Raw genomic sequence first — 26110 nt, forward strand, 5'->3', positions numbered from 1 at the left:
GCAACCTTACAGGTAACTCATTCTCATCTGGCACTAACAGTTACTGTTTTCCGGCTACGTAATTCACAGTCCAAACCGTGGACCTGTCATTCTAGCTCGTTTACAAATACAAAGAAATTAGGAGTTACCTGTTAGTAGCTAACGTTAACTAGTTAGCCAGCTTCTGAAAACTATTATATGCCTAGATGGCTGTCGAGGCTAGCTAACAAATTAACGTTATAAATTAACAAATTTCTTACAGTAACACTAACAAATAAATACATCAGTAAGTAGAAAATATGTTTTTTTACACAATATTTTACAGATTTGAGATGAACATTTATACATCATTTGTGGTCCTGCCATCACCACAGTCGCTGTCGCATCGCCGTCTGCCATTTTTTCAGCATTTTCAAGATGTGAGAAACTCCTCCCTTTCCGTTTCCTGTTGGATTGTGGGACAACAGTGTGCATCATTATCATACTCAAAAATCGACAAGTTCTGAGTGTGCACTGTGGATTTTTGAGTATAGTCAACTTTGACACTTTGTAATTATACTATATATTACATACTCAAACACTGGTTAGTATTAGTATTAAGTGCACAATTGGGACACACCCACATTCTCTGTTTGGGTCCTGAACATGACAGACAGATTGAGGGAGAGCAGCAGGGTTTCCTTCTGTCTCATACAGATCGCCTTGTCTTAATAGTCTAACCTGTAATCTTGCTCTCCCATAGATTTGCACTGTATTGATTCTCAGAAATATGGAACAAAGCCTGCATGTCCCATATCAGTTCACGTCTTTTAGTTTCCAATTATGGGACAATAGTTTGGCTCTTCTAGTTAGCCCTAGAGGACACTGTTATGTTGCAAATTGAAAGGTGGTACTGCTTTGTTCATTAATAAACAACCTATTAATATTTGTCAATGCCCAAAACAACAATTATTTATTTTTAGACAGGTCGCCACAGGACCCATAAATGTGCTACATTAATAATTTAAAAGACTATGACAAACATTGCTCATAATATCAGATATGCCAATACAATGTAGCATTTTGTTTTTCAATGCTGCACTCATAGACAATGTGTTCAGCCATACTGGGGCGGTTCACGCTGAGTGACTATATGTTTCAGAAGACCTGTCACTCCAAATCAGTTGACCAATAGAAAGTGCAGGTGAACGCCCTCTTCTAAGACCCGCCCCCCAAAAGTCAGAGTGATTCCAGAAGCAAATAGAAAGAAATGGAAGCAAAATCTGGCAAAATGAGTAATAAATGTATGCAGCACCCCTCTGGTTCAACTCTGCTATAGGCGCGGGTCATTGTACCAAAGTATGATGACACGTCACAGTACATTAATCAGTCAACCAACATTACCGCCGCCTAATGACACCCTACTCTGCCATGCTCATGAATATGAGAATTATATGAGACAACACAAGAAGCCTACTAGTAGTTTACTAGTCTACAGTTTTGCTAACTGTTGCTAAATGAACTCGAAGGCACACATCTGTACATATAGCTAACAGTGTTTGTAGTTTAATATTATTCAGAGTTAGTGGTTAGTGATGTTGGGTAGAAAGACTGGGTTACAGTCTGAAAAGCATGTGTCCAAAATCTGACTGGATGGTGTTCACACTGGCATTAAAGTGTTGCACAGAGGTGAACCATTTCACAAGCTTTCTGTATGAACTCCATTGATCTGGGCAGATACAAGGACAGATAGATGGCATTATTGATTGGAGCATTTCGTTTTGCTAATTTAAAGGTTTCAATTTGACTTTCATTTCTGTCAGAATAGAATCAGAATATGTCCTGAGAAAATTTGATACCAGAACTGACAAACAAGGATTACTTAAAACAGCCAAGTAAATTAACTGACTTGCCATCAAGACAAAAACAAACAGGTTGTTGTTTGTAATCACATTTTCATGATATTTCATGATACAGGCATTGGTTGAATTCATTTAGAGTGAGGACTGCATTAATTCAGAGAATTCAGAATGGGCACTGGTTGGATTAATTAAGAGCGGCTATTGGGTGGATTCATTCCGAGTGGACATTAGTTGGATTTATTTAGAGCATGCACTGGTTGGATTAATTGAGCATGGGCATTGGTTACATTCATTCAGACCAGGCATTAAATGCAAAGAAACTTTCAATCCGTACCACATTTGTGTGTTTTTTTAGTAATTTGTACAGCAAGGAGATAAAGACTAACTGAAGAGGTTTTTGGGGTTTTGTAATTGACCCAGTCTCGCTTTCATTTATACTCTTGACTCGTTCTTGCTTTTGTTTGGTCTTGGCCCCCTTTAGACTCAATCTCAACTAGTCGTGGTCTTAGACTTGTCTTGGACTTGACAAAGGTCGTCTTGACTATAGCCCTATTTGACAGCCCAGATGTGACAACTTCACAGATTTGTTAAACAATTCGATGGATGATCTGAATATTACAGCACAACATTTTTTACTCCCTGTTTGAGTGAAGCTCTGATGTCTCTGATGGCTCCTTATTGATGTGAGGTGTGATATTTAGTTTGTGTACAGCATACGTGCAACAAATCAACTTCATACTCCACCTACAGTCTAATTAGATAACTGTTTCGGACAGTAAATCTAAAAACACAAAGAAACACAATGTGAACAAATCAGAGCACGACAACATTATTGTCCATAGTTTGTGGTGTATCATGTGGTGTATATTAGACTAGATTTCCCGAATCACAGCCTTATGCTGCCATTTAATTTCAAAACTGCGACAAAACTGTATTTATGGGTAAACCATACATTTAGATTGAAACTTGTGTTGAATAAAGTAGCAAGCTATCAGACACACAGTAAACACAGTACCTGTTCAGCTAGGATTAGCTGGCCAGGCAGTTGCTCCTTCAAGCTAAAGTTGAGTTGTGAAAAGCAGAGATTTCGGCTCAGAGGTTTCGTGTTTGACAACTGATAATGATGCTGTTTTCTTTAAATAATGTTAAAACAAGTGAAGATGACCATTTGGATAAAGTATGTTCATCGTTTCTGCTGGTGAGTTCTCGTTTTTCTTTCTCCTCTAAACTCGCTGCCTCTGGAGTTTTTTGTGGCTGATAGCTGTTCTGTTTGGATTGGTAAATCATTTCAATTTAACCATGCTTTCTTCTAATTGGTTCATGAGATGATTCACTCATAATATATTTTTACTCTGTAACATTATCAAAACATTAAAGTATTGAAGTAAAAGCATTTCATTCAAATTCAACTCAAGTAAAAGTACTACAACTTAATTCTACTCCAATAAGTACCATTACATGGTAAAATGTGCCTAAGTACAGTAACGGGAGTAAATGTAATTTGTTAATTTCCACCTCAGCTCTTAGCTTGAAATATATTTTACTGTAACACTCCAATGCAAAATTCACACAGCCAACACACTTGCACAGGGGGCAGTAGTATCCAAACCAAAATGTATAGAAAACAAAGAGGAAAGTCTAGCTTCACTGTTTTTGTCTTGTTTTTCAAAAGATGGGTCATAAAAATGCATTTCATGATGGTTATCAGTCAGTGCTTTGTTTGTAGTTTGGCCTTTGTTCACCTGATATTTATACCCCAGTGAAACAGGAAGTCATGCCTGACCATGTGAGTGTTCTTAATTGCTCAGGTGAACTTTAAAACATAAAATCTGAAAGGAAATATATTACGATTAGATTTTACTCATAAGAATTTCTAGGAATGTCAACAATTGTGTGACACATATTGAGAAAAAAAATATACTTCATGATCAGTTTTAGGTTTCAATCATTGTACTTCATATGAAGGTTAGATTTTTGTTAATATGGTGAAATAAAGGTCAAAAGTATAAGCTGTAAAGAATTTTTTACAGCCTGTTTTGCTCATGTTTACCAGGGGTAAATATTTGTACAGGGCAGTGATTTTTTGGAACAGATCAAGGCTTCATCTGAGTAAATAGACTCTCTCAGTGAGACTCTGAGACAAATTTTGTCACTAAATGGAACAAACACTATGTTTCAATCAGGTTTTGCACAAATTGCAAACAATAAAATGAGAATGCATTTAAAAAATGTTTGGGATACTTGCTGCCAGCAGCTTCTTTCTATCAGACTGACTTTTTGTGCTATAAATGTTGTGCATAATGGCATTAATTATTTTTTTACAAAAACTTGTCTAAGTTTTGGTTTATCAATAAAAAAATGGTGGTTGACATGTTTCAATTTCTAATGCCATGTATGTCACAACTTACTTGGCTGTATATAAAATATATAAAATATTACCAACAAGTTCCATAGCCTAGTTTTACGTGCCAAACTTTTATAAGCATTAAAATGGTTTTTTATATAAAATACTTTGGTTGGAAATTTAGCTAGAGAGAAATAATATCACCTAATTTGTTCTGGTGTAAGATGTGAGACCTTGTCATAAAACAGCAAAACAAACAAAAACCTAAAAGCAGCCTGCAATTTATTTAAACTGTACTTTTGAACCCAAATGTCATCAAAAATGATCATTATTCGGTTCTATTAAACTGTCATGGTTTGTTGTGTTATTGACAGAACTGTATTTGCTCTTCTGCAGTTCTGCAGCCTTTACTTTTGTCCTCTGTTTGAAGTCCTCTAGTCATGAAAACTGCTGACGGTTTCAGAAAATCTTCTGTAAATTCTTATCAGTGACCTGTTTACATGTCCATACCTGACTATAAGAGCAGACCTCGGTTATGCTGACTAGTATGTGATTGAGATAGGACAGCTGAATCTTAATTAATCTGAAACTGCACTGTGTTAAAAACCAGTTTGTTATACATGTTTTTTTCTGCTCTTGAATCTTTGTTCCAGCAAGATATTTCAGTATGGACAAGCTTTTGGTCATACTGACCCTAACAGGACTGTTGACTTCTGGTAAGCTAATTTAAATGAATCTAAATTTGCTGTTAGCAGTTTTGACCTAAGAGTGTTTCTTCTATGTTCCAGCTGGTATAAACATAAAGAAATAATCTTTTGTTTAAGTGTTTTGATACATACACGAATGTTACAAAGGGATGCTTTAGTTTTAGAATAGTAGGTTGTGTTGCAACTGAGAGAAATGTTTATATTTGAATTTCTCTTTCTCAAGGACCAGAGAGTTTTAAGATATCAGAGAAAGAGTATGAGAACATTGATCGAATGTTGGAATTTGGCGTCCAAATATTTCTGAACTGTTTGCGCAAAGTCAAAGAGGCCACTGAGAAACTAGTGAAGGAAGACATGCTGAGAACAAACAGGTAGAATCAGCAAGACTGAACCAATGTCTGACTGCTTTATGCGGACTATGAGTAAAATCAACACCTGTAAAATGACACCTTTCATTTATTTCTTCTACAGAATTGCAATCCAGGACAACTGGAATTCCTTCAGAGAGACAGCCAACAGAATCAGTGTAGAGGAAAGAGGTAAAGGAGTGCAGGATGATTTAATTGTAGCAGCACGGTGAGTCCAACCTGTTTATAATTAGGTTAATTAAAGTTATAGTTTCATAACACCACTGATATGCCTATTTGGAAGTTATGTTACTTGTTTATGTTGATTATGTGTATTTTTTTAACTGGAACAAGCTTTGAGATGATTTTATAGGGAGTAGAATGGCAGCTAAGGCTGGTACATATAATCTTATAAACGTAATAGTCTAAGAACCAGAATCACTTTATTTCATCATGTAAGTTACACATGCAATGAATTTGTCTTAGTGAGTGCACACATGTATGACATGTAACATACTGAACAGACCAGACATGCACACAGACTGTTAATGAGTATTTAACTAAAGAAAAAAAAAACAATACAAAACAATAAATAGAATAAGAATATAGAATAATGAATAACAAAGTGTTAAAGAGATGTGAATATGCACATAACAGATCTGAGTAGAAATATACTATAAAAACTATTATATACAGAACATTACAAAATAATTTGAACATTTGTAAAAATTTAATATCTGTACAGTTGTTTAAATAAGCATTACATCACAGTGGGGTTACTGTAATACAGTAAGGCAGGTTTTCTGGTTTAGTTTCAATTGAAAGTGTAAGGTTTCATGTGGTTAAGGAGTGCTACAGCTCTGGGGAAAAAGCTGATAGCATGTCTGGTTGTGCTGGTTTTGATGGCCCTTAATTGTCAGAGGAAAGTGGCTAGAAGAAGTGATGTCCAGGATGAGAGGGGTCAGCTGTTATTTTGCCAGCACGCTTCATCACTCTGCTGTTGTGGATGTCCTGAAGCATTGGCAGACTACATCCAATGATCCTCTCTGCTGTCCTGATTATGTGCTGGAGTTTAGCTTGTTCTTGTAAGGTGGAGGAACCAAACCAGATGGTTATAAATGATTGGGGATGATCAGCGTATAGAACTGGATCATCAGGCTCTGCATCAGGTTGAATTTCTGTCTCAGGAAGAACATTCTCTGCTGAGCTCTCTTGGCAATGGAGACCATGTTCCCTGGATATGGTGGTGCCCAGGAGCTTGAGTGACCCCACAGTAGAAACAACAGAGCCGTTGATGTTAGGCGGTTGGGAGGGTGGGTTGCACCTGAAGTCCACCACCATCTCTACAGTCTTTTGCATGTTCAGCAGCAGGTGGTTGCTGCTACACCAGGAGACCAGCTGCTCAACTTCCTTTTTGTAGACAGACCCATCACCGTAGGCTGTGAGGCCCATCATGGTAGTGTTGTATGCAAACTTCAGGATCTTCATAGCTGGTTCCATAGAGACACAGTCATTGGTATAGAGATTGAAGAGAAGTGGGAAGAGCACACAGCCCTGTAGTGCCCAAGTATTGAGAGTCTGAGGGTGTGACGTGTTTTCCTAGCCTCACCTGCTGTTTGTCAGGAAGTCCATAATCCACCGGCAGATGGGATCTGGCACAGACAGCTGAGATAGTTTGACCTGCAGCAGCTCTGGCACTGTGCTGTTGAATGCCGAGCTGAAGTCCACAAACAGAACTCTAGCACAGCTTCTAGGACTTTCGAGATGCTGTAGCATGAAGTGGAGGGCCAAGTTGACCATATCACCCTACTTTTGTTGCTAAGCCTCCTGTTTGCTTAGATTTGTCAACCTTTGGGGAAACCTGTGATACACGTGCTGTGTTAAGCTTTATTAAGCATTGTGAAAACCTTTTATTTTTAAGGCTCTTATCCGATGCCAAATTCATAGCCATGTTTTTAACAGTCCTAAAACAATCTGCAAAGAGCTGGTGGATGGCCAAGAAGACAAATATTTGGACTGAATTTAAGCACTCCTTTTTGTCTGCCTTTTTGCCCACTGATTACTTGTCAGAAGTGGAGAAACAGCTGCGTGTTAGTGTCCAGGCCCCTGATCAAAGCATAAGAGACTTTGCTCATGACTATAAGGCATTGTACTTAAAATGAAAGCCTGATATGATAGACGTTGAATTGGTCAGATGCATCATGAAGAGTTGCAATCCAGCCTTAGTCAGAAGTTTAAGAGGGACTACTTGGCCAGAGTGAATAGCCAGGCTTAAAGTCACAAAATTAAAAAGAAACCGAATAGCAAAAGCTCTAATGATGCCAATCTAGAATACAGGGGAAGTCACCATGTGGCCTTAGCTAAAGCAGAATCTTTTTTTGTCAGACGATGACTGTTTAAAGCATGTTGGAACAACTCCAAGTGTCAGGGAGATGATAATATTTCAACAAATACCATAGCAAGCTGAAAAGCACAGGCTTTGAGGACTCTACTGCTGATTCCGTCTGGTCCCGCTGCCTTCCCGGTATTCACTCTCCTGAAAGCTTTCGTCACGTCTCCCACCATGATGATTATCGGGCACTGTCCTCTAGCAGCATCCATGATTCTGCAGCTTACACTGCCGGCTGCAGCCTCAAAACACATCCATGTTGCCGCTGCTGAGCCCTGTATTATAGGCAGTGGTGAGCGTCACGAATGATTTTCAGAGCGTCACGAATGATTTTATCGATCCACAGTTTCTGGTTGGGAAACATCCTTACAGTGATTTTTGGGACCGTATTATCTAACCCATCCATGCAGTGAAACACCACATGCACACACACTAGGGGGCGGTGAGCACACTTGACTGGAGTGATGGGCAGCCCTATCCATGGGGCCCAGAGAGCAGGTGGCAGTTAAGTGCCTTGCTCAAGGGCACTTCAGTCACATACTGTCAGCTTAAAATGATCATTTTAATATGGCTTTTGGCAGACACTTTTATCCAGAGCGACTTACAATTTGATCATTTTACAAAGGTATGTGAAGGTAACGTTAGGAGTCTTGCTCAAGGACTCTTATTGGTATAGTGTAGTGCTTGCCTAGATGGGAGATTGAACCCCAGTCTACAGCACAGAAGGCAAAGCTGGTTCCCACGACACTATACCAACCATCTTAACACTAAGATGCTTTTGGGAAACTGGGCCCTGATCTACAAGCTCACAGAACTGAATGATTGATTGTGCAAAAGGAAATTAGTTTAAAATTGAACTGTTCAGATCAAACAGAAATGTTTATGTGATTAGTTTTTCATTCTGTATTTCACAGCACTGTTCGAAGACTGGTCCTGCACTACAAGGATGATGTCAAAAAAATATTCCATACAGTAATAATGGAGCAGAATGTTCAGATGTATCTACCGTAAGCTCTGAATTCAATCTTCTTATTATATATCTGCTATTATGAATGCAGACCTCACTGTTTTAGTCTTACGTAATAATTAACTTGTATGGTGGTTTCACATATCAGATTAAATATTGAGGTGCAACATTAGGTAGTTTCATGTGCATGCATTAAACCTGGTCCTGAATTACACTATAATGTCAGAAAATGATTCCCCAGTGCCTTATTCCCTAGTAAGGATTTAGATTTACAGAAATATAGTGTATTTCACAAAATGGATACTAACCTCATGCTAACCATTCTGCTACTGAACTTGTGCAGAGTTGTAAACACGTTCAAAGGGACCATTGAAAGAGCCAAAGCCAACGAGATCTGGGGGTACGCATGATTTTCTTATTATAGTTCACAGTAAAAGGCCAAATGTTTTTATAGTAGGTTGTGGGTGTTTTTCCAGCAACATCACATTGATTTGTTTTGTATTTTATAGCAATTTGGTTTCAAACTACCTTCCTGATGCTCCATCGATTGAAAGTGAACCACTGGAGTTTCTCTGTTACCTGCTGTCCACTAGGTATGAACGCATGTTCTGTCTTTACTGTTTTTACTCTCCTTGAACACTATAAGCATGCTAGTACTGTACTGTTATTTGTGGTATGCACCAATGGGAGGAATATGTATACCTACAGATATACCTAGATATACAATATAGTACATTACAAAAGTCTTAGGTAGCTAAACAAATTGTTTAGTATCATTAACTAAGCAAATTGTTTTGCATGTAAATCCATATATAACATTATAATAAATACAAAAAAAACCATAAATACAATGAAAATATTTGCTTTTAATAAACTACATAAACAGAAGTAGATACCTCTGAAGAACGACTCAATGCTTCCAGCCATTGCATGTGTCTATTAAACTCCATCACCAGCACACCTCAATTAATAAAGAAGTACCAAACCAGGCACTGGAGGATATTTACAAGTAATATTTAACTGCCACGAGGAGACGAGCACAATAAAATATAAAGTTAGAGATTATAGCTAATCTTTGAGCTTTCATGTACAATTTTTGTCAGTCATGTTTTAGCTCTTCTTCAGTGGTCATTTTCTGACCACAGGACCATGTTTGTCTAGGGGTTTGGTTGACAGACTATTCTCAACCCAGCAGTGACATTGAGGTTTAAAAGAACTTCAGCAACACTGCTGTGCCCAAAATACACCAGCACAGCATATAGTGTCATGCCTCTGTCATTAGTATTACTGTGCTGTGAATAGTCCACCCCCAAATATCAAGTCATCAGTGGTCCTTTAGTGTTTCCTTTCTATTGTTGCTCAGGATAGATGGGAGGTAGTAAATTGTACAGCAACAGATGAGCTACAGTCAGTAATTGTAAACTGTACGTAGCAATATAGATACTGGATGAAAAAATGTTTGTGAAGTTCAAAGCATAACATCTTACAAAGTCATTCATTAGTATTTGAAGCACTTCGTAGCTTTTCTTGCCTGTTTGCCGCCGTTTACCAAATTTATTTCACCTCACAAACTAAAACTGAGCAGTTAGCACTCTTTCCTTGCATTGAGAAACATTCCCTTCCTGTCAAATTGGGCAGTTCTTGGCCACATGAAGGCAGAAGTCTTGCCAGTGTAAAGCTATGAACAGATTTAATAACAAGCATTACTATTTACCAACAAGCATTTCAGCCAAATACAGGGCTAAGAAGTGCACTTAACTTTCTATTTGTTTCGACAGAAGCTAATTAGACTATATTTAAATTAAATTAAATAAATATCAGATTCATAATCTTCACAAATTTCACATTACAGCCACACACACACACAAAAAATAGCAGTAAATTGTGAGAAATGCCACTGCATAATCAGGCATTTTAGTCCACAACAGTCATAAAATTTGGCCACAAAAGCCTGGTGTTTCATGTTTAGCAAGTTACAAATAAATCTATTTTATCTATTTAGTTTTTTTGTGTTCCTCATTTACTGTCATAAACAGAAATGAATTCAAAGCTGTCATTCTCTCCTTTTCTTTGCATTTAACAGCACCGTGGAAACATATATTGTGAATGTTCTGAAGTTTGGTGTGGAAGTCATTTCACAAATTAAAAAAATAGATTTTGATGAAATTTCTGAAAGGTAAGAATCTAGCATGAATAATATAGAATAATATTAATATAATTTAATAACAAACTTAAATAAAACAAGGCAATAAAATAGAAAGGTTTAAGTAATAGGCTTTAACTGCCAGGCTCAGATCTGTTCTGATGTTAGAAAATGTAAATGCATTTTTAATATCTGACAGTTTTATTTTATGACATCTATTTTCTTTGTAAGCATTGCTTTCTCTGTGTCTTCAAGGATGAGAACCATCTTGCAGGCAGTCAATGACAAGTATAATGAAATTGAGAGAATTGAGCGCGAGAAAGAAAAAGATGAATTTCTTGTGCTAGCAAGGTAAGCACCTTTATCAGAAGTATCTGTCATTGTAACATGTATCCTTTCTCTGCGAATGAATAGAAGAAATCAATTTTGGGTCTCATTCACCAACCATCCTTAAGCTTATGCTTATGCAGTTTTCAGAGAGATTCTGACATTCACTAGTATTTTCTGATTTGCCATAGGTTCTTAGGTAAGAACAGAATCTATGCACACTCAAGGGCACAAAGGTGTAAATAATTTTAAGATTTCAGAACACTTTGTGGATCTGACAGGATTTTCTTAGAACCTCAAGAACAGATTCCAGAAAAAACTTGTGTGAAAAAAATGTTGGTGACTGAAGCCCAAAGACTTTCTTTGTTTACACCAATTTAAATTAGCCATCTTCAGTTAAGTACAGTCAGGAAAGTGTTTCCAGTGTGTACTACCAGCTAAAAAAATCAAGAAATAAAGAAACAAACTAACATTATTAAAATTATAAAATTATTTCACCCTGACTTCCTGCCAAAAATAATGAGAAAAGAAAAAATAAACAAAATCAGAGCATCTCTATATGTGGAAAAAATTACAGAAACACACTATCATATACTGTTAATTAATAGTCTTTAGCCAATAACATCTAGCCAACAGTAGAAGTGACTGATGGTAGGCAGATAGTAAACAGGTGCAAATCAGAGTAGACACTTGGGCTTTCAGTTGGGTTTAGAAATCAAATTAGAATTTCACCCGTTTGTTTGTCAAATATTCCAATATATTGAAATGTTACTACATCATTTTCAAGCTGCAAACAACATAAATAGGACACAAGACTGCATGACTACATTTTATGTTCTAAGTCCACAAGAACAATTAGCATGAGTAGGCAGCATTTCTGAAAGTTCACAGTGTTATAAACAATAATTATAACTAAAATGTAAAAAAAAGAAGTCCAAAAGCATTTTCTTACCTCTGACCACCAGTAATGAAAACATGCTGGTGGTGATTCTGAAGCAGCGGGAAGGTCAGTAAATGGACAAAGCTGAAGCTTCTAACAGGTGCCAGAATGTTACTGCTGTACTATTTTAGGTGGAATAGAAAATCTGAATAAGAAGCTGGCAAATACAGGAAACCAATGAGGCCTAGTAGTAAAGGTAGCTTTCCTTCCATGCTGGTGTTCTGACAGACCGAACTTCTCCCTGAGGATGTGCAGTTTACACTGTAAGTGATCTGTCAGAATGAGCATTAGTTACTGGAATATTCTAAGCTGTATCAGTTTCTGTTCATCAGAAATATTAACAGCTACTCCAAATGAATATTGATCATTCAGCAGCTCAACCTGTCTCAGCATTAACTAGCTAACTACTGGTTACACTAACTACTGGTTACACACAACTGGTTTATTAGCTAGTTAATTAAAATACAACTTATTTTGTAAACACAGTTTTTGTATGAACAAAAAATGACATCTGTTCATCCTGGAAACCTGTTTATGTGTAGCTTGTTTAATGAACTAGCATGAATAAGTGGGTGGGCCAATTTTGTAAATACAATTTCCAAACGCGCTAAGGTCCCAGAGTGTCAGGCAATTGACTATTCTTGACAGCAGTTCAGTCATCACCCTACCTATTCCAACACTTCTGCCCTATGGTGATACAAAACAATAGCAATCAACCAGAAAGCTGGATTCACATAAACCCAACCAAACCGCAGTACCATTTAGTACAAAGCATACCTCTGCTCACCACAGGCATGTCTGCCTAATGAAAATAACATAACTGAGTTAAAATCAAACAGCTGAGATGTACAAAAATGACGAAAGCAGGCATGAAAAATGATCATGGTCAATTAATGTTTTACCTGTGGTTATTCAATGAATTGAAGTAACATTAGATGTTGGCTTTGACATTTCCACAAAGCCCAATTCAGCCTTCTTGGTAAAACAGCACTATAACTACTAAATTTGCAAAAAACTGATGACAAAAACATTTATAAAATTTGTTTTTGGCTTGGATGGGTAGAAAATAACATACTCTATGCAATGGAGTCTGACTTTTGAACACCCATGTCCTGGACAGAAATACTTAGTATATTACATCCCACCCTTGGTTAATTCATATTTTCAAGCATCTTGGATCTAATTAGAACAGTTTGCTATAATAAAATTACAGTTTGGTGAATATAAAGTTTTGCCTTTCTACAAAGTGCCTGTGTAAGCAGGATCCAGGCCTGTAAGAACACATTCAGATTAGAATTCAGAGGTGTAACAGCCCCAGCTCTGATTCCTCTCTGCTTGTAGATGTGCTTTAAAGACAGATTAGCCATTGTCTGTTCATGTAAATTAAAACTGAGCAGTTAGCACTCTCTCTGTGCGTTGAGCAGCACTGTGATGTGTGTGTACTGAAGAACAACATTAACAAGTCAATGTAACATTGCCATTTCCTCCACTGCATTCCACAGTGTTATTTCCAGAGTGTTTGTTTTTTACTGGGAGAGTTTTCTGAATGCTACAGATACTCCCGAATTGCAGGAAAAGTATAAAGACATTGAGAGGTGAGTTGTGCATTCAAATCACAATTGCATTACAAGTGTGAGCAATGAAAAAAACAAATTGTGATCTTATATATTGCATTGATTTACTGACCTGAAGCAAACCTCAATATTCTAGTAGTATTGGCCCAAAATAAAACAACAACAAAAAAAAAATCATCACACATCATCAAAAATACTTACCAAAAAGTTTGCAGGACAACAAAAACTTGTCAGGTTATAGATTAGCTTAAATGGTTAGTACCCTTTTTCCATAAGTAACAACAGATTTTATAGTGTATTTGATGATTAAGAGCCTCTGGGGAGTTTAGTTAGGATAGTTATGAATACTTATGACAAGGTAGTCTTTACTTTAGACATGTTTTATACAAAATGGTTCTTCTAGGGTTCTGTAGTAAAGGTAATTGTTATTTTCAAGAACCAGGAACACTCAAAGAACCATTCGAATGCATAACTGACTCTTCTTTGCCTGTTGAAGTGGTTCTTCTCTTATAGAAAACCAGCTGTATGTGGTTCTTTAAAAAACCCTTTTAAAAATGGTTCTATATATAGCACTAAAAAGGGTTCCACTATTGTTATGAGTCAAGAACCCTTTTTTAAGTAATATATTTTAACTTGCTATATTTTACTACATTTTTCTAGAACAGTAGGTATAACAGTATACTGTTGTATTTTGTAGTATTTCTGTTTCTGCAGGGCAGTTATTTATAGCCGTGTCCATGACTTCTTTAGGCATTTGAAAATCTGCAGTGTGCACATTTTGCTGTTTGTTTGACAGCAGCATCTTAAAAGGACAGTAAGCAGTTAATAAAAACATGTAATGACTGGTATGGCAGAAAATCAAATTTACACAGTTTTTCACCAGATATAGTCGATCAGCTGAGACGTGTTTAGTGTCCGATTTTTGCTTCTTTAGTTTTAAACTAGAGCTTTGAGGCAAATTCTGCTAACAAACACTAGAAGTCAATAGTCAACCAAATCTTTTCTGTAAATTACATCACCCAAACTTCTCCCAGTCGCCCAAACTGTGTCCACGTCTTCATTACGGTGGTGCACGCATGTCAATATGCTTAGCCCACTATATGACTTACTGTGAACTATAAAGAAACAACAGTTTTTCACTGTGTAGTTAAATGCAGTTTGCCAGTTTAGGCAGTAATGCCTGCTGCCTTACACAACCTTTTGTGCAACCTTAATGAAGACCTGGTCACAGTTTGAGCAGGGTGAAAGACGTTTTGGGGGTGTATTTACAGAAAGGATTTGAGTGACCTCTAGTGTTTGTCAGCAATTTTAGCCTCTTTCCAGTTTAAAATGAAAGAAGGAAAATCTCAACAGCAATGCCTTTGTTTTAGCTGATTGACTACATCAAGGGTAAGTGGGAAAATGTGCTAATTTCATTCTTTACTGAACCTTTCCTTTAATGGAGGGGACTCCTGCACAGTATTGTGATTTTCCTGCTTATGCACACCTGATTCAACTTATCAGTTAATTGCCAGATTTAGGCGATGTGCTAGAGCAAGGAAATCTCCCAATTGTGTTCCCCACCTCTGCTTTAATGCATAATATTCCAGAACAGTGCAGAACATGTTTGTTGTACTTGAATACGCTGTATTTTACTTTCACAGAAAACTGAAGGAGCAAAATTTTGAGGAAGAACTAAAAGAAGCACTAAAACCTATAACGGAATCAGAAACAGTGAATGATGTTTTAAGGTATGTAATTCCTCAGTATTTTGATGGGCTTCCAGACTTTTCTCCCGAGTTTTCCCCTCCAGCTACAGATGAATGAATCCACTGATTCCCAGTCCTGATCGATAGAGAGTCCAAAGGCTGAACTTTGTGTTTACCCTGCACTTACATAACTGACTCAGCATACGAGCTATTACTGTTTACCTGATGAGTTTAATCAGGTGTTAATGCATTTGTAATTTCAAACTGAAAAACAAAAAACAAAAAGTTTCATACAAAATTTATCATCACAAGAAATAATGTAATTTATAGGTAGAGCAAAGAATACACTAGTGTTCAAAAGTTTGGAGTCACTTGTTAAGTTAACTGTATTGTAAATGTTAGATTTTAGATATATTAGCTGATTTAGAAACATTTAGGCATTTAAGATGTTTTAGATGAATTTAGAGAACAATAAACTTTTAATACATTATTTTTCTTCCTCAGAACTTGATCATCACATCTGAAATATAAGACATTTTGGATATTAATTTCATTAAGGATGTTATGCAGATTTCTCAGTCATTGCAGAATCATCTACAGCTTAGTTCATCATTTTGAATTTAGCTTTGGTTACATTTTTTTTCTTGTTTTAATGGTTGTTTGAAATCTGTTAAGTTACACAGGATTAGCCTGATAGGAACATATATACATGTATCTACAACCAAACAGGTTTAATACGATTAATAATTCTGAACAGTGATTCAAAACTTTTGAACAGTAGTGTATCTGTACGCTTTCTGGTTGATTTTTATTTTGAGCTCATTTTCATCGCTTTGAAGTTTACCCCACTGTTAGCCCACTCCTGACTAATGGGGACAGTCGAAGACTCCCTGTAGTGGTGGATGTTTTATAGAAATCAAATCTGATGACTGGTGAAAGCTATTTATTGGTATATGATATGAGCTATTTCTATTGATTATATCAGTAGCAAGCCAGGATTATTTTGAAATTAATTAAATCATCAGGCGAAACAATAACAATAACCATGTAGTATACCCTTTATACTCCACAAAACTTATTAATGAATTCATTAATACACACACATATACACACATATATTTATATATATATATATATATATATATACATATATATATATATATATATATATATATATATATAGGAGTGGTCCTTTGTAGATGATTAATAAACTCTTGTGGACGGATCATCGATTTAGTGTTGTTAGTATTGCTTAAACCTCAGACAAGAAGTATTTATTTAAAGTCTACAGACCAGGGCAAGAGAGACAAAATGCTCACACTAAGGATGCTTCAATAAAAAGGGAATTTATTGGCTAAATATCCAACTACATTCAAATTACTTTCAATGATAACAAAAAAACAAAATAAAAGTAAAAAGAAACAAACAGCTCAAGTAACATGATTTACTGCTAATATAGTACAAGACAGTGTGATTTAGGGCACTTCCTGGGAAGGCAGCTCAAAACGTAGGTGTAAAAGAGCCTCTAGACACTTAACCTAAGTATGGACGTGTAAGGCTATATGGGTAGGTATCTATGAAAGATTTTCTTATTAATCATTGGCATTAGAACCTTGACTGCCTAAATGAAAGGGAACACAGCCTCACAATGGAGACAAGGGAGCTGGCTTCAAACCCTCCAGGAGGGGTTGTCTCGGGACCAAGCTACGGGCTCATGCGCTGAGTCTTGCCTCTCTGGCGAATCCGCTGTAGTGGCAGTACGGGCAAATGCAGCCTTAGTCAGCGACGAGGTAGGAGGCATCTCGAGGATGGAGCTTGGGCAGCCCACAAGGTCAGTCTGCTCGCAGATTGAGGCTTGGCTCTGGGTGCAGTCCCACGGTCTTCATATCGACAGAACTGCTCTGACTCCTTGCTTAGCTGGCTCGGGTTGCAGTCAGGGTTTCGGGGCTGGTGGCACTACCTTTACTAACTACTTCTTTTTGGCCAAGACAAAACTTGAAGAAATCCTTCACTTGGCTAGGTAAAAGATCTCCTCACTTTCCTTCTCTAAGGGTGGTTTAAACTAACAGTGTACACAAGACGAACAAAGGTTTCAGATCTGATATTTAAGCGTTCTAATATTTTCTGTTCTATACTTTCTGACCAAGGTCAGCGCAAACTTAAGAATTTGCTAGCTTCTCCTTCGAACGCAGAACTGCTGAAGAATGCAGGTGTTGTCTGGCTGTATGCCCTCCCCTGTGGAGGTAGAATCCAGAGTGCTCCTAGGTTCTTCTCACCTAACGGTTAAAAAGCTATTCATTGTTACCAACTTTGATTGGTGGTGCATAATCTGTGAGTGCCTCCCCAAGAATCACTCCCTCCTTTGTTTTAGTTAGATCTTAAGGGAAAAAGAAAATAATTCTAAAATAAAATATGTTTAGGTAATTCCTTTAAACTTTCAAAACCAAGGAAAGAACTGCTAGGACATTCATGTATGTTTCAAAAGAGACCGTTCTAACCCATGTTACTTGAAAATCAACACACGTTAAAAGACACAAGGAACATTGCATATAATCTCTGGGTATTGCTGGTTATGAATACATTCAAACAGGGTCATTACCCAAAATTGGTTTTCCGTTGCTTAGAGAGTTTTCAGTCAAGTTGTTCTGTGGTCTCCAGCAAGAGCTTTTTACTGTCCCTTTGTGTAAATATAGGGGCAAAAGGTTGATAACCCCCATTGTCAGGGCCTGTTACCAGGACGGTTGTTCCTTAGAGCTATAAAACTGACATTCTAATCCCTGTTTATGGCTTCTAGCTCACTTTGTGGAGCCAAAGCAGTTAAGTTTTGGAGTTGTGGGGAGTTCTTGTGATCAAGAGGGGCTTTGGCTCAACCAGATCGTGTTACTATGCTCTTAACAGATTATCAGTAACACAAGAACAACATATCAGTGAAGTAGCAGTAGTGAAACATACTGCTAAACCTCAACCCAAAACCTAATCCTAACCCTCATATGTGTTTGACATGTTACCGAGAGTCTGTTGAGTGTCTGTTTCATCTAAAAGGACCATTCAGAATAAAGTGTCACCCAATATATCTATGCATATTTTATGCATTATCATAGACATTGCCAACTAATAGCTAACAGATTTTCATCTGATCACCATGAGCTGATTGTAACATTGCATTTTATTAAGATGTGCTATTAATTTAGACACTTTTGAAATATATGTGTATTTTCTCAATTTCTGTTTTACTGCCCGACCGCAAACTGAACAGATGATTTATCAGTTATGAATGCCTGAAAGTTTATGGTTTTGCTGACATCTGCTACATGATTCTGTAAATGTAATATCATGTTTGTTTATTTGTATTCTAGACTTCACTTTGACTTTGCCATTGAGTTTTATTGGATCGGCCTTAGTCCACTGATTACGTTATATGTTACTGGTCCACAGAGATTTGGAAGGACTGTAAGGTAAAAATCTGGTATTATGTTTATATAATATATATACACATAGGAAGCACTTATATATAAAGGATTTTTAAGTTGTGTAAGTTTTAAGTACTTATTACAACCATGAGTCTCTTCAATGGGCCTCAGTGCCTTGTGAAAAGGAAAATGCTAATATGCTGATATTTGCTAATATGAGTTATGATTTTTTGTGTGTGTGTATGTTAAATTTGATTCTTAAGTATACAGACACATAAGCTCCCCTGAAAAAAATCTGAAATGTCTGTTTTTTTAAAAATAGTTTTAACAATAACAACAATAATAGTAATAATAATTAGTTTTAAAATAAATATTTCAGGTCATAAAATGTCTGAAAATGTCTTATTTTTACTTTTAAAGGTAGTCAGTTTAGGGATGTCCAATCTTGGGATATATTAGTGGATCAGGTTTCTGCTAAAACAAGCTTAATTCAGTTTTTGCGCTGTATACTTCACTGTGGTAGAGGAGCGGTAAGCAGATGTTATTTCACAACCTGAGGCAGTGATGTGTGTTTTCAGGTAACAAAGGTGTTTAAGTGTCTGTAGTGTTGAAGTGTTTTAAACAGGAAGCCTAAAATTTATAATAACTGCAGCTGCGGTGTTTCTATTGTATTTAAAATTACCATCTTTCTTCTAAACATGGGCAAGTAAAATGTGAGCGACATGCTCCCAGATTCATGTACTAAATCCACTCCTGCAGTGATTTTCACCTTTAAGTTTTAACCTTTAAGTGACCGGCTGAACATGAAACTGTCACGGAGGCGATCTGCTTTACCGGCCCCATAGCCGATAGGTTTGAATTAATACATGCCATATTTGAGTGGCCATTGCTGTGCAGTGGAAATGGAATTATTTTTGCTGTACTAAATGTGATAAAATGTAAATAATTAAAAGGTAATAAAAAGCACTGAATTTTGTTTTTAAAAATTATGCAGCAACCTGATAAAAGTCCAAAGCTCTTGGACTCCTCCATGCCTTTCTGTTCTTGCTCTCCTACAACAAAAGGAGTTGGTTCTTAATAAACAAGCAAGACAGGAAAAATAATAATGCCTTTGGCTGTAAACTTTGGTGTTGATGAAGAATGCTGAGAGAAACTTGAAGGGCAAAGAAAACAAATGAAAACATCCCTGAACAAATCTAGCCTCACCTCTCACTCGAAGCCTAGATAACCAAACTAAATCTTATGTTGGACATATTATGAGAATTCCGATTCATTGGAAAAAAACATGATACTTGGAAGAGTTGAAGGAAAAAGAGGAAGAGGATGACCGGCAAAAGATGGATGGATACAATCAAAGGAATCATGAACCAGCCACTGAGAAACCTGAAGACCCAAAGAGAGGACATATTCTGGAGAAACACTATCCATACGGTTGTCAGGAGTCAGAAACATGATGGCACTAATAATAGCTCTTCTTACAGTCACTGATCTTACTCGTACTAATATTTTACTGTCTAGCTAGCAACACGCTAATATGTCACAATAGTGTAGGCATCATCAGATTAACACGTTATTGGACTTTATGAAATGGTGATGGCGACAGTAACCTGGTCCAACAAATCAGCTTTGAGATGGAAATTTTAATCTCTCCTCCTTTCAGGTTTTTACTGATATCATTTTTATACACAGTTTGGGTCCTTTAGTTATATAATTGATGGAGAAATGGCATGTGTTATACTCACCTATCCAAACACAGTACAGTGTGAATACACACATGCTGAACTGTACAGTAGGATTTATTCGTATTATAATTATTAGTTTCAGTGCAACAGCAAACTAAACAAAGTAGATACTTTTTCATATCATTAGAAATGTCAGAGCTAAAACTTATACATTACTGTGTGATGAAGTATTGTGCAGAATAATTGCAGTAATTGTTTATGTGCTCTGAAAAGCACTAACATTACAATAAGTAGATATAATTTGTGCATTAATTTGTGTTTTTATTTGTCTGTCAATATGACATATTTAAAACACATTTAATGTGTTTTTGCCTGTTTTGCCTGTAAAAGCAATAGCAGAGAGAAATACATCCTTTAAAGTATATTATTTATTAAAGACTGAAGTACACAACCATTAACGTTTTACCTCTTATCCTGTCATAGGACTGTGGGCATGTGTGCTGCTATTCATGCATACACCATTTATGAACAGCTGTCTGAAAGAGGGCTGTTTTCTGAGATGAAAAGGCTGTACTTCAGAGCTGTGGACATAGGAACTGCCCTGGCAGGCAATGAAGAAATTCAGCATTTTAGGTAAGCACTCATTGTACTAATACAGAATCATAGAGGACTGTGTTCAAGGCTACTGTTACGACTAATATAAAGTTGTCTGTTATGTAAAGTATATTTTTTCTCTTGTAACTTTTACTATATAGTTGCACTCTATTGATATTTTATCATGTATACTTTACACTGATCAGCCACTTCATTAAGCAGAAGCACCTTGTGTCTACGCTCATTGTCCATTTTATCAGGTCAGTATACCCTACAGGTGCACGCTGTAGTTCTACGATTACAGATCTTTTTCTGTGAAAAATTTGTTATTATTTCCAGGCTTTCAACCATAAGCATTTCAGGCTTAGCTCTTGCTTGGTTCCTCACCTCACCCTCAAAAACGCCCCAGTTTGTCCTTTCAAAGCAGTCCCTGAGTTGTGCAGAGGCTCCTTCTGGCCATATTTTGACAGTTTTGATAGTGGATGAAGCTTTCTTTTTTAATGTCATGTTGATAAGTGGTCTGACTGTCCCATGTGAGGTACTGTTGTTGTCCTATGGCCATTTTTGATGTTTGCATAGGCCTTGTCCAGAGTATTTCCCCCCCTAGTTGCACATTTATTTTGTTGGTGAACTTCGGACTACTTTTAAGTCTGTATGGTTGAAATTGTTCCGAGTTAATAGTGGTTTGCAGGAAGCTATATGCTGTGTTAGCATTAGTGTCCGGTGGGATGTTAATGGTGGCAATAATAACAGCAGTAAACTCACGAAGTACGTAAAACGGTCTGCATTTGATCATCAGATACTCCAGATCAGGAGAGCAATGGCTGCCTATGATGTTGGTGTTGATGCACCAAGTGTTACTTACGTATATGCAAACCACCCTTGGTCTTACCTGAGTCTTTGTTTCTGTCCCAGGAGGTTCAACTTAAAACCTTCCTCTTCACTGCTCACTACTCTTCTTCTTCACAGTGTTAGGTCCCCCTCCCCATTAGTAGAGCGTCCTAGGTGCCATTATAAATTGATCTTATTATTATTATTCTCAGCACTGCACTGACACTGACATGGTTGTGGGGTGTTAGTGTGTTGCACAGGTACAAGTGGATCAGACACTTGTTTCTGGAGTTTTTAAACACCGTGTCCACTCACTGTCCACTCTATTAGACAGATTTACATTGTTGGTCCACCTTGTTTATGTAAAGTCAAAGACAGTAGCTCATCTGTTGCTGCACAGTTTGAGTTGGTCACCCCTGGTCCTTCATCAGTGGTCGCAGGATGCTGCCCACAGGATGCTGTTGGCTGGATATTTTTGGTTGGTGGACTATTCTCGGTTACCATTCCTGACCATTGACGAACAGTTTAAAATGGGGCTAACAAAGTATGCAGAGAAACAGATGGACTACAGTCTATAATTATAGAACTACAAAGTGCACCTATATGGTTAGTGGAGCTAATAAAATGGACACTGTGGACACTTGTTTCTACACTGTGAGTGTAGAAACAAGGAGGTGAACTTAATGAAGTTGATGAGTGTATATACTGATGTTATGTTTCTGTTTCCTGTTGACTTCACAGAGAGATGTACTTTGAGAAATGGAAGTCTTTCAGAGAAGAACTCAACACACTTGTAAATGAAGAGAGACGCAAATCACATATCCTACTTCCACAAGTGCGGTAAGCTCTACATGCTAAAAGTTTTGTAGTTATTATAAAAATAAATATTGTTTATTCACTCCACTTTTTCTTCTCCTCAGGGCTGTTGCAAGAATGTTAATTGCCAAATTTGAGGAGCTCGTCGACAAAGTCAATGCAGATATTGATGATGACACAGTACAACAGATGTCAACGTAAGAGATTTACTAAAACTAAACACTACAATATGAAGTTTTATAACTGCATGATGGGACACTTACAGATTTACAAAGAAATCATTGGCACACTAGAAAACTAGAGCCTATTTGGGCTAAGGAGCACAACTGAACAATTTCAGCAACCATTTTTGATAGTTTCATCAGAGTACTGTTAATATTGTCAAAACTCCTTATTAAAACCTAAATGCACAGGATCTGTCAGCATGGTTATATTTATTGTGTCCATTCCTAGTCTTAGTTGTGTTTTTCTGTTTAGCTTCTTATTTGGTCTTTTGAACTCACTGTTAAATGTTCTAATGTGACTGTATGATCTTGCACCTAAAGTAGGAGTTACATTTGTGAAAGGTGGACTGTTGCTCATCTTTGTGATGTACATACAATCACATACACTAACATTAATAATTTTAACTTTAATTAATAATTGACATTAGACATAATTAAATAGCTTATACAGTGTAGATTTAAATGTTATAAACTAGATCCTAAAATGTAAACTGATGGTTTATTGACAATTTTAAGTGTTTTGGAAACATCAAGGATTTGTGATAATAAACTTCTTGGTAATAATAAACTTCTTGAATAGCAGTTTGATTGAGATTTGCTCACTGCTTTTTGAATATGCAGCATTCTGGATATTCATTTTATTGTAATCTCTTCAGTGCTGTAAAGCTTTTTAATTTATTATAGAATCACTTACAGTTCTGTTCAGCATTTAAAATTCCTTAAATGCTTCAGCTTCCTATAGACTACTAGCATTGTATTTCAAACATTTTACACCTGTGCAGTGAAACTGGATTAATTTTGGCACAATCTACTAAGGACCTGTGTTAAATTTGTTGATTTTTGTTCTCACTGTCAATATTAATGATGGCAGAGATAAAGGATAATGGCAATGCATTGTCTTGTAAGTTTTTTCTGTGATGCTAATACTGGTTCAGAAATGTAGCTGTGCTTCTTAACCCCTTAAATGACCAGGGCTCACCGGCAGGCCCAAAGTTTTATACACACTTCTATAATCTGAGAATATCTCAGCCAGTTTGCAATGAAGTCCCTGTAGTTACTGAATAGTGAGCTGTAGAATGTAATAAGCCTGGGATTTAAAGTTAAGTTAGAAGAGATAGGAATGTTTGCTGGTGTCTGTTTTGCACAAACTGTGTCAGATTTTCAGTTCACAACATTTAAATTTAGCTTGTTCTGCATCTCTCAGTAAAAGCCACACTGATTTGAAATGTATTACTTTTATTGAAACTGTCATGTATCATTGCTGATGGAACAAACTTTTGAAGCTGCCCTTTACATTGTATGAAAATTCTAGGATGAATGGACCAGTAGAAATGCTGCAAAAATGTCAATACGTCTCTTTACATTAACTTTCATTAACTTTCTCCTCAAAACTTATTTGGGAGATACAAGGTTTTGTTTCAACATTGATGACGTATTTGCACAAATTTATTTGTAACACGTCTTACAAAGCAAAGATTAACTTGTTGGAATTTTGTTTATCTAGAAAGTGGAGTAATATAAAAGAGAAATGCATTAAAAAACTACTGACCAGTGGAGAACTTACTCAGGATCAACTGGATGAAGCTCAGAGGTCAGTGATCACCAATCTGATGAAATAAACTGTTCTAAAAAAAATTTGCCACTGAAAAAAATCTTTGTATTAAAAATTACATTGTTACAATTGTTACATTCCATTTCATTGCACCTAAAATAGTTGTTTAAATCCTTTCACTTATTATTTACTTGTGTTCTGTAATTTTTCATCTAAAAATCATGTGGGCTGTTTTTGGAGATTCTAGATGTTAAGATTAGAAAAACAAAAAATTGTTTGTGTAAAAAAAGTATGCGAATATTTATGTAATTATTTTTTGTGTTTTGCAGAATCTTTCAGGAAAATGCAATGGGGTTTTATGATAAATATCTGGAGTTTACAAAAATGATGGATCCACAGAGAGTTGAGGATACATTTAAGTAAGATATGCTTTTTTTTCTTCTTATGTGAGAACTAAGAAACTAAGAAATCCACTAGCCAGGGCTGTGGGCAACAGTTAACTAGTCAAGGAAAGTGCCTGAAATGCATTGAGATGCATTAAAAACTGCAGTGAAAAGTCACAACAAGAGGACAGTAATACGTTTTTTGCTAAACACAAAGTACTTTTATTAGTATAAAAATGCTCCATAAGATTAAACCAATGTGAAGACTGCTAAAATCTCATAAACCAGACTGGGTGGGTTTCGAGATCCACCATCTCAAGTAAAGGGCCATTTGACTGACATGCAAAAAGACCACCCAGACCGTTAACTGTGACATGTCTCTAACAAAATCAAACTTTGTAAAGTGGGACAGTGTAAATGTTTTCTGGTTTAGTGACTAGGTCTTATTGGTGTGTAGAGATGCTTGCTGCTAGCTTTTAACTTGATGAACAACTCTTTGTTTCCTGTTAGGCTGATAAAACCAGTATAAGACCACATCTCACAACTGCAGCTACTAGCAAGCTACTAACTTTTCACAGATGTCTGGAGCACTTACGTTTTTTGTTTGTTTGTTTGTTTTAATATGATAATGACTAGTCAACTAGGCAACTACTTTTCTGAATGAGTTGCAAATTAGTTCCAATTAAGTCATGCCACTTATAGGAGCTAGTAACTGTTTTAAAAACATCTATAACTTCAGCTAGTCCAGCTTTTCAAGTGTCCTAAGCTCAGAAACCCAGAGATGTGCTGGTTATGTCCATAGCAATATATGGTCTTAACTTTGTCACAAATAGTTGGGCCTGTAAATTCCTTTCCAACTCACAAGTCCCTATCCTTTTAAATAGCAAGCACCAACTAATTACATGGTTTACCTGAGTTGAGTTTATCAGACCGTTTGTAGTGCCTAAGCAGAATGAATAGGGTTTAGTATACTTTTTCAATGCTTAAGCCCTTAAATGCCCCAGACCTGTCAGTAGGCCTGTTTCAATTCCTTTGCTCCTATAACAATAACTCCAGTTTCCATGTAGTTGAATATGACTTAATGATAAGACTTAGGAAGTGATAAGCGTTGGGATTCAAGACGTAGCATGAAATAAACGGACCATTAATGACTTTGATGTGTTTGTTTCAGGGCTCTGGTCAAAATGATGGTGGTCGGACTTAACTTCATATATTCTCCATTCGCTCAAGCTTGGGACTTCTTACTCACCTGATCACTTCAGAAACAATGAGGCCTTTTTCATTAAATAACAATCTGGCACGTTGTAATCTCACTGACATATTGGTATTCTTAATACTTAACTGAATAAAAGACAGTATGTTGAAAAACTAA

At 36.6% G+C, this 26110-nt stretch overlaps 1 protein-coding gene across 2 annotated transcripts; it reads left to right on the plus strand.

Annotated features, from left to right (window-relative positions):
- Positions 1 to 4579: 4579 nt before the first annotated feature.
- On the plus strand, positions 4580 to 26110 carry LOC118805987. Of its 2 annotated transcripts, none has more exons than XM_036567217.1 (18): positions 4580 to 4696; positions 4818 to 4880; positions 5095 to 5242; positions 5343 to 5447; positions 8522 to 8614; positions 8918 to 8974; positions 9084 to 9167; positions 10658 to 10750; positions 10973 to 11068; positions 13487 to 13579; positions 15202 to 15288; positions 18603 to 18701; positions 20822 to 20971; positions 22505 to 22603; positions 22684 to 22776; positions 24308 to 24394; positions 24685 to 24774; positions 25910 to 26110. In XM_036567217.1, exons 2-18 carry the CDS (start codon positions 4832 to 4834, stop codon positions 25989 to 25991), a joined length of 1605 nt encoding a protein of 534 aa, XP_036423110.1. In that variant the 5' UTR covers positions 4580 to 4696; positions 4818 to 4831; the 3' UTR covers positions 25992 to 26110. The 2 variants fall into 2 exon arrangements, with proteins under 2 accessions (XP_036423110.1, XP_036423109.1); XM_036567216.1 differs by having other exon boundaries at positions 4656 to 4709.

Source organism: Colossoma macropomum, unplaced genomic scaffold (genome assembly GCF_904425465.1).
Source record: "Colossoma macropomum unplaced genomic scaffold, Colossoma_macropomum, whole genome shotgun sequence".
In the NCBI taxonomy this organism is placed as follows: Eukaryota; Metazoa; Chordata; class Actinopteri; order Characiformes; family Serrasalmidae; genus Colossoma; species Colossoma macropomum.